At 40.6% G+C, this 14470-nt stretch overlaps 2 protein-coding genes across 2 annotated transcripts in view; both read left to right on the top strand.

Moving 5' to 3' along the window:
• The first annotated feature begins 892 nt into the window (after positions 1-892).
• MRPS6 (mitochondrial ribosomal protein S6) overlaps positions 893-14470 on the top strand; it is a 90025-nt gene continuing 76447 nt past the window's right edge. The window contains exon 1 of the mRNA XM_089512044.1: positions 893-1008. Coding sequence (XP_089368170.1) covers positions 955-1008 — 54 coding nt within the window. The 5' untranslated portion in view covers positions 893-954. The remainder of the gene's footprint in view (positions 1009-14470) is intronic.
• The window catches only part of SLC5A3 (solute carrier family 5 member 3), a 65760-nt gene continuing 52267 nt past the window's right edge, over positions 978-14470 (top strand). The window contains exon 1 of the mRNA XM_089512042.1: positions 978-1008. The gene's annotated coding sequence lies outside the window, so the exon portion shown is untranslated. The remainder of the gene's footprint in view (positions 1009-14470) is intronic.

The raw sequence follows: 14470 nt of genomic DNA, 5'->3' as shown, positions 1-14470 counted from the left end.
TTGCTTCTATATTCCTATCCACTTACACTTAGCTTTTAAAAAAAAAAATCCCCCCATCCTGCCACATTCTATTTCAACCTTCTGTTGCCACTTTCTTTCCAATGGGATGACTTCAGACGAAGCAAAGATCTATCATTCAGGTTTGGTAATGTCTGTGAAGAGAAGAAGGGAAAAGACAGGGAGAGGAAGGTAGGTAGCTTGAGTGAGCAAAGAAGGGGGTTACGGTGGGAAGAGCCAATAGATGCAACTGCTGCACTTCTGCAGGATAGTTCATATGGCACACAATTCCTCTTGTCCATGTCAGCCAGAAAATGTGGCCAAGGAAATGAGGATTTTGCTAATAAAACCAGAACGTATTATAAGGGAAGTAGAAACCACTGCACGCCAGTAAAACAAACACCCCAAAGAAGTGACTGGGGTAATTGTTACTTTTGTCAACCAAAGGAAAGTGTATGGGCAATGGCACGAGACTGTGGGAATAATTACCAATGGGTCTGGATATCTGTACAAGTTTATAGAGAATTTACATACAGCAGCACAGTATACTGTCAGGTATAGAGGAACTTTCACACTGTTTGGATTCCCCCACAATGGTTCTTGTGTCAGCTATAATCAGTTCTTACACAACCAGCACATCAGAACGTATTGATAGAATTGAATGTGATTTTATTGTGAGAATAATTTCTAGGCTGCTTTGAGAGCCTCTTGGGGCTATAAAATGGGATGTATGCTTTACAAAAAAAGAGACCACACAAAATTTTATATTAGTGGTGGAGGTGAGTAATTTTCATGACAGCAACATTTAATTTTTTTGTGGCTTTCATTTGAAGATGCTACTGGATAGTCAGCATGTCCACTGCTGGCAAGGGGTTCCTGGAAGATGTAGTCTAAAAAGAGAACTTTGAAAGCTCTTTGTAAAGTGGTTAAAATGTTGTTGTTCTTTCTATACCATACATGCTGACGCCGAATACTGAAGTTAACAACCTGCCAAAGCCACAAGAATTCAAGGTAAGCAACAACCACATTTGCTTATGTTTTAGTAGTATACTGAGTCAGTTTCATGTTGTGTTCCTTACTGACTGAGGCATCATTTGAGGCATCATTCTGTGAAGAAGATCCCAAGACAAGCAATGAAATGCTTTTGCTAGCAAAGTAATACACCAGTGCCTGGTGTATTTTCCTCCAGGCTGTCATAAAGCCAAGACTAGCTCAAGGAATAATACTTAAACTGATACCCAAATTAAAGATGCTCACCCAAGCAACCCAAAGGGAAAAAAAACCTTGCTGCTGAATTGAGCTTATGGAGGCTCTACATTTCGAAAAATATTGTTCAGTAGTGTTTAGTCTGTCATCAGGCTTATCGTTTTGCATTGAGAATTTATAAATAAATAATATATTAAATTGTTTATTTATATACCGCTTTTCCTTGTAGATCAAAGCGGTCTACAGCATTTGAATAATGACCAAATGTCATATTACAATACAAGCAAATTAAAAACGGTAATACAAATTTCAATTATGAAGGCTACTCTAGGATTGTTTTAATTCCACAGTTTTGTTTTGTATTACCGAGGCACTCATCATTTGATTGTTTACATCTAGAATTCTAGATGGCAGAAAGTGTGTGTGTGCGGGCGCGTTTCCCATATTTTTTGCTAGCAAAAGACACAAACTTAATTACTATGTTCAGAAAATCTCTTTCAATTTCATTTCAAAAATAACTTCCATTGTTCTTGTTTCTAAATGATTAGAGCCATTTAAAAATGAACAATTTGGTGTGATAAAAACATGGGGCATAGGGTGGAATTCCACAGCAGATGATTAAACCTCTTTCATAAATAGTATGTAGATCAAGTCTGTGGCCAACTGTTTTGGGCATTTGACTGCATTTCTAAAGATGATATGCTCTGCAATATAATCCTAAACTTGTTTACTTTTCCATACCAATTTAAATAGGACTTAATTCCTTGCACATATGCATAGTAATGCAAACTGAATCTCCCTTACATATTCAAATAAACAGTCATAAATGAGAACCTGGCCCACTCAGTTCTGAAAGATGTTCAAACACACTATTGGCCTAATCCTTTTTGGTATCTGCTTGCCATGAAAATGCCTGATTTATGGAAGCACATGTAAAGTTCTGCAGTTAAGTAAAATAAAATAGGATAGGGCATGGGAAGAGGAGAGGGCTGTGGCAATAGTACATGTGAAAAAGATCTTGGGATTTTATTTCAACAGTGAAACCATTACCTGGAGACATGGCTTTTGTTTACTGGAAGTCTTCAAGTAGAGTTGGGACAACTGTTTGATAAGGAGCTGTCTTTTGGATTTCAAGTTCCTGTAATGAGCAATGTGTTGGAGTAGACTGGGTTGGAAAACATCTGGCATTTTAGGTGTTTTGAAGTGCAATTCTGACAGTCCTCTAGAACATAGGAGAACATAACACTGCCTTACAATGAGTGAGGTCAAGGTTCCACCTAGCTCAGTACTATCTCTGGCAGGAATTTCAAGCAGAACTCTTTCCTAGTTTGACCTTGACATCCCTAGTTCTCTCTCATCCCAGTACTAACCAGGCCTAACCCTGCTTAGCATCAGAAACCAGACAAGACAGTGTGTCCAAGAAGGTCATATGATGGCCCCACTGGCATGGGGACTTGGGATTTGAAGTACAAAAACCCTGGAGGGTCATAGGTTTAGTAGTGCACAAGATCTCTCATCAATTCTGTGTTAAATTCTGTATAAAGATTTACTGATAATCATATCATTTAAAAGTTTCAGGACAAGTAGAAATTTAACTGCTGAAGCTCATTACTACATTCTTACAGAGTGCAAGTAATTGAAAGCCACACACCTGTAACAGTTAACACAACAGCAAAGGACTTTTGCCTGTTAACTGTGTGATATCAGGTAGAATTAAGCATTTTCTTTACCACCCCTTTGGGGTGGTCTGCAGCCACCCCTTTACTGGCCAGATCGGTGCCATGGCAACTGCATGCCACGGCACCAATCTGACCTCCACAGAGCACAAAAAGGAGCCACGTAGCTGCTGCCATGTGGTGTGATGATGTCCCTATGGCGCTGTGCCATTTGGGCACTGCGCCAGAGGTACTTCATCATGGTGCACGCTATGTAGACTGGCGCGTGCCACAATGGTGCCCTGGTGGCAGTGGTAGGGCTTCAAGCTGCCAATGCTCAGCCCTCACCCCACCCACAGGCCAGCACTTTTCGCCGACTGTACAGGGCCTGACCTGTTAAATTGTTGCTTGTCATAACATGTGTTAAATCAAGAGATCAATTGGGAGTGGGGGGGACACCACAGTTTCATCTGTAAAACCTTTGGCTAGAATTTCATTTTTTGGCCTTGTTACCAGCAGGCCTTGCTTGGGCAAGAGCCTATATGACTATATACACACACAAACACGGCTTCCTTCTCTTGTATGCATCTGAGGAAGTACCTATGAAATCTATGAAACTTACGTTACTACATCTTTCTCTCATATAGTCTCAAAGATGTCAAAGCTATGTCTCTGAATTCCTCTCACATGAGCTGAGAGCCTGTCACCTAGCTAAATTTGCTGCAGCTGGAGAAAGACACTGGAGAATGAGTAGGTGTGCTGCTGCCACCTTGAAGGCAGAAGCTTGCCACTGGTGCTGTCAGAGTTGGTTATTACTCCCATCCACAGGAGACTTGAATAGGAAAGGTATTGACTGGGATCTGGACTCTGGTGGTAGAAGCCGGGAAGAGAAGGGAGGGGGCTGGGTTTTTTGGTGTGGGGCTCTTCTATGGGCCCAGGCTGAGATAATTACCAGCCACCACCACCGCTGTATTCTGCTCTAGACCTTACTTCTGCTGGGGCATTCCCCTAGCTGAAGTGAGGTCTAGAGTGGGATGCAGCAGTAGTGGTGGCTGACAACCACCTACAGCCTGGGCCCTGAGATGTGACAGCAGCATCAGCCACCATGGCCACTGGTTGTGCAAAGGCTTGGCTCCAGACTATCTGAAGGACCATATCTCCTTATACAAGCTACCCCAAGTGCTAAGATCAGCAGTGGAGGGCTTTTTCTCAGTCCCACCACCTTTACAGGTGCAGTTGATGAGTACTTGGGAGTGAGCCTTCTCCATGGCTACTCCCAGACTGTGGAACTCCCTTCCATGGGAGATCAGGTCGACCTCCTCCCTGCTCTCTTTCTGCCAGCAGGTGAAGTTATTTTTATTTAGGTAAGCATTTGGTGGATGAATTTTATTGGTGTTGTGCAGTGTGCTGTAAATGCTTTTTATGATTTTTACTGGATTTAACGATATGTTTTTAACTTATGTATCAATACTAAGAATGTTTAATTATTTTTTAAATTTTCTAATCATTGTTTTTATTTTTGTCTTTTTGAATTATTGTAACCCACCTTGAATCCCAGTGTGAGAGAAAGGTGGGATATAAATCCCTGAAATAATAAATAAATTAATTAATAACGTTTGGGTGTAAACGTGACCATGCCATTTTCCTTCTGCTTTTCTCATACCCCTGGAGGCAGAGGAGCCCAAATACACATCTGGTGGTCAGTGCTTACTGCTGGCATTTTATATACCTGTATTCCAAAATCCAAAAAACTAAAAAATCTGAAACAATTCTGATCCCAAGCATTTTGGATAAGGGATGCACAACTTGTATTTTATTTTCTCATCTTTTGGATTTGTGGATTTGCTTTTTTGCTTAAGAAATCCACAGTTTTAAATCAGAAGCTATCTGCATGTTACCTAGCTTTGCTCTGAAAACACTTTAGACACAGGAATCATCCCTAGTATAAGGAAATTCCTCTTAGAACTTGGTAAAAGTTACTTTTAGGGGCTACACCTAGCATGGCCACTGGTGTTCTTGGAAAAGTTTACCCTAACTTGCTGAACAGTTAGTAGCAATTTCTTCTTTAAAAAGTGACAATATCTTTCTAAAAACATTTACAAATGACAGCTTTGATGCCTGAAAATGGGACATGCTTTAATAATTCTCATCTGGTGGAAAGGAAATTTCCAGTTGCAATCAAGTGTATGTTTGTGCTTAGAATATGCAAGACAACTCCATTCCACTAAACATCTATTTTTCTTTGTTTCTTGTCACACTAAGTGTGTAGGTTTCGTTAAATGCCATTCATTTTGCAGCACTGAAGGATTATGATAACGGGAGACAGTGATTATAAAACAGCAAAGTCCTGTTAGTATTTATTACACAGAGTTGTAGCTATGTTATGATGATCTCAGGCCAAGCAATTTGAAAACACTCTTTTTTATGGTTTTTTGTGGGTTTTTCGGGCTATGTGGCCATGTTCCAGAAAAGTTTCTTCCTGACATTTCGCCAACATCTGTGGCTGGTATCTTCAGAGAAAACTCTTTTTTAGATTAGAAGAGCCAGACATTTGCAGTCCAAATGGTAGAATAAGAATGAATATATGCCAAGATAAAGAATTGTGTGCATACTTAATTTGCATAAATATGGGTGCACATGTTTGCGTATTTTCTGGACAGACTGGTTGAAGCAAAGTCACAGGAAATGGGGAGGAAATGGGGTTTCTAGCAGAGAGGGAGTGGCAGCCAGCCATAGTGTAGATATTTAACAGAAATATGATTTAACTTTTGAATTTTCACAAAGGCTACAGACATCTCACAGATTAAAACTAGGACATGTGTGGCCATATCAGAGTGTGGTTAAGATGGTAAATTTTCCTTCCCAGGGAAGGAAATTTATCCACCTGTCCTGAACGGGGTCACACTTCCCCTAAAGGATGAAGTTCGCAGTTTAGGAGTACTTCTGGACTCGTCCCTGCAGTTGACATCTCAAGTAGATGCAACGGTCAGAAGTGCTTGCTATCAACTTCGGTTGATACGCCAACTGCGACCCTACCTGGGTCAAAGGGACCTTGAAACTGTGGTACATGCTCTGGTAACCTCTCGCTTAGATAACTGTAATGCGCTCTACATGGGGCTACCCTTGTACCAAGCTTGGAAGCTACAGTTAGTACAAAATATGGCAGCCAGACTGGTCACCAGTGTATCTAGGTTTGACCATATAACACCCATTCTGAAAAATCTTCACTGGCTGCCCATTTGCTTCCGAGCGCAATACAAGGTGTTGGTTATTACTTATAAAGCCCTATATAGTTTGGGCCCAAGTTACTTGAGGGACCGCATCCCCCCATATAATCCGCCCCACACACTCAGAACATCCAGGAAAATCTGTTGGAAGTCCCTTCATCCAAATATGTCTCCACTTCCCAGATGGCCCTTTCAGTGGCGGCCCCGCAGACTTGGAATAGTCTTCCCGAGGAGCTCTGTCTGATGACCCCCCTAGAAACATTTTAAAAGAGGCTTAAAACTTTTCTCTTTTGTCAAGCCTCCCCCCTGAAGAATGAAATTGCATATTTCCGTTGTCATCGATTCTCTGCCTTACCCTCTTGAATGATTGTGTTTAGAGTTTATGTAATTGTATGACTGTATTATTGGATTTTATCTATTTTTTTGAGATGGTTTGTAATGGTTTAATAGTCTGTAAACCACTTTGATCTATGGAAAAGCGGTATACAAATAAATATTATTATTATTATTATTATTAATGAGAAAGAAAACACAAGCTACAAGAGGCTGCAGAAGTTTGCTTTTGCCCAAACCTACTGGGAAGGGTCAGATTCCCTCCTTTCCTATTCCCCTAGTGAGTTAAAATTGAGTGCAAAGTACTTTTCCATTTTGAACAGTTTGCAGCACTGAAGTAAGCTGAGTCCAAAGGTGGGGATGAGGGAAGAGGAAAGAGAAACTGGAACATATTAAAAGCAGCTGGAAAAACTGGGATGACAGGATTAATTGGGACATTTGGAGGATATGCAGATATTACTAGCCAAGATGAGACAATCTATACTGAACACTAACTACCAATTCCAAGAACTTAGATTGTTCAAACCTCAATGTAAAACTACTAACTTTTACAGAATTTTCTTGGACAACAGAATCCAGAAATCTATACTAGCTTTTCCCAGTTGCACACAAGGGCTGTGCACACCAGTGGGAAGGGTGGGTTGGGGGCAGAGTCGGAGTGTAGCATCTATATGGTGCATGCCCTGACAGCATGGGCAGCATGATACTGCACACTGCATCACACTTCACATAGCATCACAGCACTTCTCTGATGCTGCTTCCGCATGTCACAGTGCTATAAAGCTGTGGCACCACCGCTATTGTGCCCTTTGCAGGGCACAAAAAAGAGCTGCTTTTGTGCACCCTGCAAAGGCCAGATCGGGGCATGGCGTGCACTTGCTGTGGCCCCGATTTGGCTGTAAAAGGGAAGTATGGAGGCTGCCCCTTAGGGGTGGTCTGCACAGCCCCATAATCTTAGAATGATCTTACCCTACATCTTTTAAATACTTTTTCAAATAAAAGTGGTGTTACATCACTGTTGATGAAGGCAGCAATGTATGAACAGGTAGTTGCAGATGGTGTTGCCTGTGTGAAGCTGTTTTCACACAGTTCAGGTTGTTTTAACAGCACTAGTAAGTCCTGATTCTTTACATAATTTCCTGAGCAGGTGTGGGTATGGGTTTAAGAATGTTAGTTTTCTTTAGCAAACTTAAAAGCTAATATTTTTAGGTAGCTTTCATGGACTCTGGCCACTTCATCAGATTTACAGATAGCCAGCATGGAGTAGTGGTTTGAATGTTGAACACTTAGAGAGACCAGGATTCAAATCCCCACTCAGCCATGGAAACCCATTGGGTTATTTATTATTATTATTATTATTATTATTAACATTTATTTATAGAGTGCTGTACATAGTAAGGGTCAAATAAAATAAGAAAAAAAGAAGAAGAATAAAAACCTGCCAAGTGGTGTACAATCTAAAACAACATTACATGATTAAAATATCTCCAGGATGGATGACTAAGAACTAAGTTTTAAACAGAACATGTATAAGAAATGGGAAAAATCACCACACAGGAATTCAAACAAAAAGCGAGCACGTGTAGGGGGTAAAGAGAAAAGCTAAAGTGCAGAATGAACTTAGGCTTGCTAGAGAGTTTAAGAACAACAAAAAGGGCTTTTTTGGATATCTCCGCAGCAAAAGGAAGAAGAAGGAAATGGTAGTGCGTGGAGAAGATGGCAAAATGATAATAGGGGACAGAGAAAAGGCAGAATGACTCAACACCTTCTTTGCCTCAGTCTTCTCAGAAAAGGAAAAGGGTGCTCAACCTGAGGATAATGGAGCAGAGGACAGATTAGGGGAATTTCAGCACAGAATAAGTAAAAAGATAGTAGAGGAACACCTTGTTAATCTAAATGAATTTAAGTCTCCAGGACCATATGAACTACATCCAAGGGTATTAAAAGAACTGGCCAATGTAATATCGGGGCCATTGGCAATCATATTTGAAAACTCCTGGAGAACAGGAGAAGTCCCAGTGGACTGGAGGAGGGCAAATGTTGTCCCCATCTTCAAAAAGGGGGAAAAAGAGGATACCAGCAATTATTGTCCAGTTAGTCTGACATCAATACCAGGAAAGATACTGGAGCAGATCATTAAACAAAGAGTCTGTGAACATCTAGAAGGCAATTCCATAATCACAAAAAGTCAACATGGGTTTCAGAGAAACAAGTCATGCCAGACAAATCTAATCTCTTTCTTTGATAAAATTACCAGCTTGGTAGATGAAGGGAATGCTGTGGATATAGTATATCTTGATTTCAGTAAGGCCTTTGACAAGGTTTCCCATGACATTCTTGCAAACAAGCTAGTGAAATGTGGCCTAGGCAAAGTAACTGTTACATGGATCTGTAATTGGTTGACTGACCGAACCCGAAGGGTGCTCAACAATGGCTCCTTTTCATCTTGGAGAGAAGTGACCAGTGGGGTCCCACAGGGCTCTGTCCTGAGCCCAGTGCTATTCAACATCTTTATCAATGTCTTGGATGACAGAATTGGGGGCACACTTATCAAATGTGCAGATGACACCAAACTAGGAGGAGTAGCAAATACCCCAGGATCAAAATTCAAAATGACCTTAATAGATTAGAAAGCTGGGCCACAACTAACGAAATGAACTTCAACAGGGAGAAATGTAAGGTACTGCACTTAGGGAGGAAAAAATGAAATGCACAGATATTGGATGGGTGACACCTGGCTGAATGAGACTATGTGTGAAAGGGAAGTCCAAATAGACCACAAAATGAACATGAGTCAACAGTGCGACGCTGCAGCTAAAAAGGCCAATGCAATTTTAGGCTGCATCAATAAAAGTATAGTGTCTAGATCAGGGAAGTAATAGTGCCACTGTATTCTGCTTTGGTCAGGCCCCACCTGGAATATTGTGTCCAGTTCTGGGCACCAAAATTTAAAAAGGATGTGGAGAAACTGGAGCGTGTCCAAAGGAGGGCGACTAAAATGGTGAAGGGTCTGGAAACCATGTCCTATGAGGAACGACTTAGGGAGCTGGGAATGTTTAGCCTGGAGAGGAGAAGATTAAGAGGTGATATGATAGCCCTGTTTAAATATTTGAAGGGATGTCATATTGAGGAAGGAGCAAGCTTGTTTTCTGCTGCTCCAGAGACTAGGATCCGGAACAATGGATACAAGCTACAAGAAAAGAGATTCCACCTCAACATTAGAAAAAACTTCATGACAGTAAGGGCTGTTCGACAGTGGAACACACTCCCTTGGAGTGTAGTGGAGTCTCCTTCCTTAGAGGTCTTTAAACAGAAGCTGGATGGCCATCTGTCGGGGATGGTTTGATTTAGATTTCCTGCATGGCAGGGGGTTGGACTGGATGGCCCTTGCAGTCTCTTCCAACTTTATTATTCTAAGATTCTATGATTCTAAAATAATACTAACTAGTATACAATAAAGACAAAGTAAGCAGCAGATTAACAACCAGTAATTTGGAATGACCAAATTGGAATTGGGTGACCTTGGGCAAGTCATACTCTCCCAGCCTCAGAGAAAGACAATAGCAGATCTTTTCTGGATAAATATTGCCAAGAAAACTCTGTGATAGGGTTGCCATTAAGGGTTGCTCTTAGGCCAAATAAAACTAGTTGGACCTTAAACTGTCACTATTGACTCTTTGCTCTTTCACAAAATAATTTACTGCTTTGGCTGATATAACCTATATCCAGTCAGTGGCATCCCTACCCCTGGTGTCAAATTGATAAATTTGAGATTCTGATTTCATATTTTGGTGGTCCTGTATAATTTTATACCACCTTTTCTACTAACTTCAGAACAAAAACTTCTACTTTCTCAACTAGTCATCCCTACGTTGATATATTGTACCCTTTAATCCTGTCAGAAAGAATTAGAAAAAATGTGTGCATTATTGTTATGCTTAACAGAGTTTCCCAAGACACTCCCTAAGTGCAACAAGTGGTATTGTTAGCTGCAACACAAAACAGCTTCTAAACAAAGGAATCTTTATTTTAGAAAATATTTCCACTGCACTTAGTAATAAAAAAATGCCAAAACAGGGGATAAATTGGCTCTTTCATTTCAGAAGAAAAATAAAATACCCACCCACTTGGTAGCACACATAGTAAATGTCCAAAACAAGTAGTTTGTTTGAGGCATTTACAGTTTTAGGCAAAGGCTCAAGAAAAAGAGGGTATGAGAGGAGAGAAGGAAGCCAGAAGGAAGGTGCTAGAACCTACATGTTGTGCAATGTAATCACTTCAAACAATCTTAGTGGCTTATTTGAATTATACAGATGAAGCATTTTGAAAGAAGAACCTGGAGTGTTTGCTTGATATACAGTTTGAAAGGGAGCAGGGGATGGGAGGGTGTACGTGTGTGGGGGAAGGTTAATTCTGTGAACTTTTCCAGATCTATTTTTTGTATTCCTGCTTTTGCATGGGAAAATAACAGGGCATTCCAACCACATCATTTGGCAGACACAAAATCTAAATGCTCCAGTTGGAGTTTCAATAAATCAGCACTGAAATTGGCACAGTCACATTATAAACTCTGGGGCATTCGCCTGACTGCCCTTTGGAACCTCACGTTGTCATGAGGCAGGGACTTTTAAGTCAAAAATGAAGAAGGCAAACATTTATATTCACACTAGCGAATGGCATATTATTTATGGTGTGTGCAGGGCAGGGACATATTATTTACTGGGGGGGCAGGTGTAGCAGGAAATATAAACCCATGTGACAAACTCTGTGGTCAAACTGTCAACCTCTGGCACAGTGTATGGGAAAATGCTATGCCTACATAATGCTGGAGCCAGTGTGGCATAGTGGTGTGAGTGTTGGACTAGGACACTCGAGACCAGGGCTTGAATCCCAGCTTGGTCATGAAAACTCACTGGGTGATCTTGGGCAAATCACTCATTTTCTGCCTCAGAGGATGGTAATGGCAATCCCCCTCTGAAGAAACTTGCCAACAAAACCCCATGATAAGTTCCCGTTAGGGTCACCATAAGTTGGAAATGACTTGAAGGCACACCAACAATAACATATGATTCTGGATGGACAATCCTTTGTCAAGCTGATTGTATAAAGAGCTGGCTGATGTGGTACTGCAGCCACTTACTCACAAACAATAAGATTGTGAGTTTAATCCCAGCCAGGGGCTCAGGCTCAACTCAGGCCTGCATCCTTCCAAGGTCACTAAAATGAGGATCCAACTTGTTGTGGGCAATTAACTGGCATGTTGTAAACTGCTTAGAGAGTGCTTAAGTGCACTGATAAGTGGTATAGAAATGTAACTTGCTATTGCTAACTCCCACCAAATCCTGAGGCTTTTGGCCAGTCTGGAAGAGCTCTAATCTAGCTTCTTAACTGGGTGCAGGATAAATGATTGCTCCAGGGGCAGCCTGTGGTGGTGGTGGGGCTTGCACACTGAAGTGTGTGACCATGAGCTGTCAGTAAATTGTGCAGTTAGTTCCACTAGTTGTTGTTGTTGTTTGACTTCAAATCATTCCCAACTTATAGTGAACCTAAGGTAAGCCATAGGGTTTTCTAGATTTGTTTAGAGGAGGTTTGCCATTGCCTTCCCCTGAGGCTGAGAGTGTGTGACTTGCCCAAGGTCACTCAATGGATTTCCATGGCCCTGAACCAAACTATGACCCAGAGTCACAGTCCAATGCTCAAATCACTATACCATGTTAATTCTCACACTGTTCTTTACATGCACCTTTGTATATCAAATATTACAAAGTCACCTTAAATCCCCAACCTGCACTCTTATCCAAAAGTTAAATCCTCTTGTAGTACTCTTAACATTCTTTCCCTCTCAAAAGTGGAGAACATGAAGCCATATTTATCTAAACTGGAAATTTACTTGAATATCTAAGGGGAAAAAAACCCATCGCATCATAGTATATCCTAATGCTATACATGTATACTGTGCTACAGTTAACAAAATAGATGTGTTCCTGGCCATTACATCTTTAATGAACATTTCTTCTACCAGAGGAAGAAAATAAAACAGAAAAAATACACTACAAAAAGAGCACTTTAATGTATTTCAGCAAATGTTTATTCAAAACTAACAATATGCCCATGTGAAATGAAACAATCAGGTCAGGTAAGCCTTGCATAAGTAAACAAAAACATTTTGAACCTTTTAGAACCACTTGAGGAATTCTTCCAAAATACATCCGGGGATGATTTTTTTAATTTTATTTTACCAGTGTGTACTTTTCCTATAATTTCATAAGGTGGCCAGACTTACAGAGTTATGCTTTAAACAAACAAACACAAAAACCATGGTGGTGAAACATGTTTCTCTGCTTCCCTCTTTTCTCTCTTTTGTTGTACATGCATCCTCAGTAAGGGATTAAGGAAATATCCACTCTTTATTTTGCCTGTTGTAGACAGGCACAGTTCCAGTAGGATTGACTAGAGCAGAATCCCATTCCTTCCCAACTCAAGCTTGATTGCATTGATTACGGCAGGCACACTGCTGCAAACCAGCATCAAAAGCCTTGTTTCTCAAACTCTCTTTCACCATCCTCCCAGTGTTGATCCTGCTAACAGACTTGTGGTTGGACAGAGAACAAGGAGAAAAAGGAGAGGATAAGGTGACATTAAAAGACTTTGTGAAAAGGAGCTTCACTGCTAGAGGCTTTGTTAACTGAACCATGCCTTTACATACTTACTAAGGGTAGTACTAGGTATTGTATAAAAACCTGGCCACTATTGTGAAGTTGAAGGCTTTCATGGCCGTCATCCATAGTTTTTTGTGGGTTTTTCTTCAGAGGATGCCAGCCACAGATGCTGGTGAAACGTCAGGAAGAAACTCTTCTAGAATATGGCCACATAGCCCAAAACACCCACAAAAAACTGGCCACTATTGCTCATGAGTATTGCTACTAGTTATATGATTTACCTTGAGCAAATAGAATCATAGACTCATAGAATGGAAGGGGTCTCATCCTCCCAACAAATCCAGTCCCAGACATCTCTGCCTCCATTTCATAGTACCCAAGGGCAGTGAGAGGACTTTATTACATGAGGCCAGCAAAGTGGAATTTCAACGGGAAAAAAAATAAGCAAAATGCAACAACAGGAAGATACAGCCCATATTTCCTCCATTTGATCCTAGGTGAAATGTCTGTTACTAGTAGGAGAAGGCAGCTGATTCCCTAAAAACTGGTGGTGTCATTTTTACCAGAATCCCCTCCCACAAAATTCCAACATAGTATTAAACTCAAGCATTAGTGCAAAAATGATATACATATTTGTAGATAGTTACAATTAGATAACTCCCACATTTGGAAATGTTTATATCATTAAGTGCAGTGATGCTGGTCAGTTGTCTAGCGTTTTAGGTACATCATCCTTGTCATTGCCTAAATGAAATATCTTTAGCATCCTTGTGGGTACATTAATGGCTGTACCATTAGTGAAAATAGTTCTAGTCTTTCCCCTTTTTAGATATGTCATTAAATCATCATGAACAATGTAGCTATTATAGAAAAAAGCATAAAACCCCAATGATAACAATATTTCTAAATATTTTCCTTATGTAGTCTGACCTCTACTTGCCCAGGACATTGATTCAATATGGTAATTGAATGTTTCAGCATGGTTTATGAGCAAAACCACCTTCTGCCTCTGCAGCATGGTAGCAAGGCCAAATTGCAAATCTTGGACTGGGACCACAGCTGTCATGTATGTTCACTGACCATGACCACTGGCCAGGCTGTGGGGTTTTTATGGCTGTGCCACTAGTCATACTGGTTTAAAAATTCTGGAATGGAATTAAACTAGAATCAAATGGAATTAAAAAGATAAAAAGCAATTTAAAACAGTTCAGTTTAAAACAATACAACACCATTAGCCTGTTTTTTTTTAAAAAACTTTCTGTTTAAAAGATTGTTAGAAACCAAAAAATGTTTTGCTTGTTTACAGAACAGCAAGGAGGGGGCCATTTTGTCCTCCGTCAGAAAGAAGTTCCAGAGTCTTAGAGCAGCCACAAAGAAGGCCCTCTCACATATC

Source organism: Sceloporus occidentalis, unplaced genomic scaffold (assembly GCF_023333645.1).
Source record: "Sceloporus occidentalis isolate IW3139 unplaced genomic scaffold, rSceOcc1.0.p SCAF_2, whole genome shotgun sequence".
Lineage (NCBI taxonomy): Eukaryota > Metazoa > Chordata > Lepidosauria > Squamata > Phrynosomatidae > Sceloporus > Sceloporus occidentalis.
The sequence above is the reverse complement of the archived record's forward strand: the minus strand, read 5'-3'. Positions and strand labels throughout refer to the sequence as shown.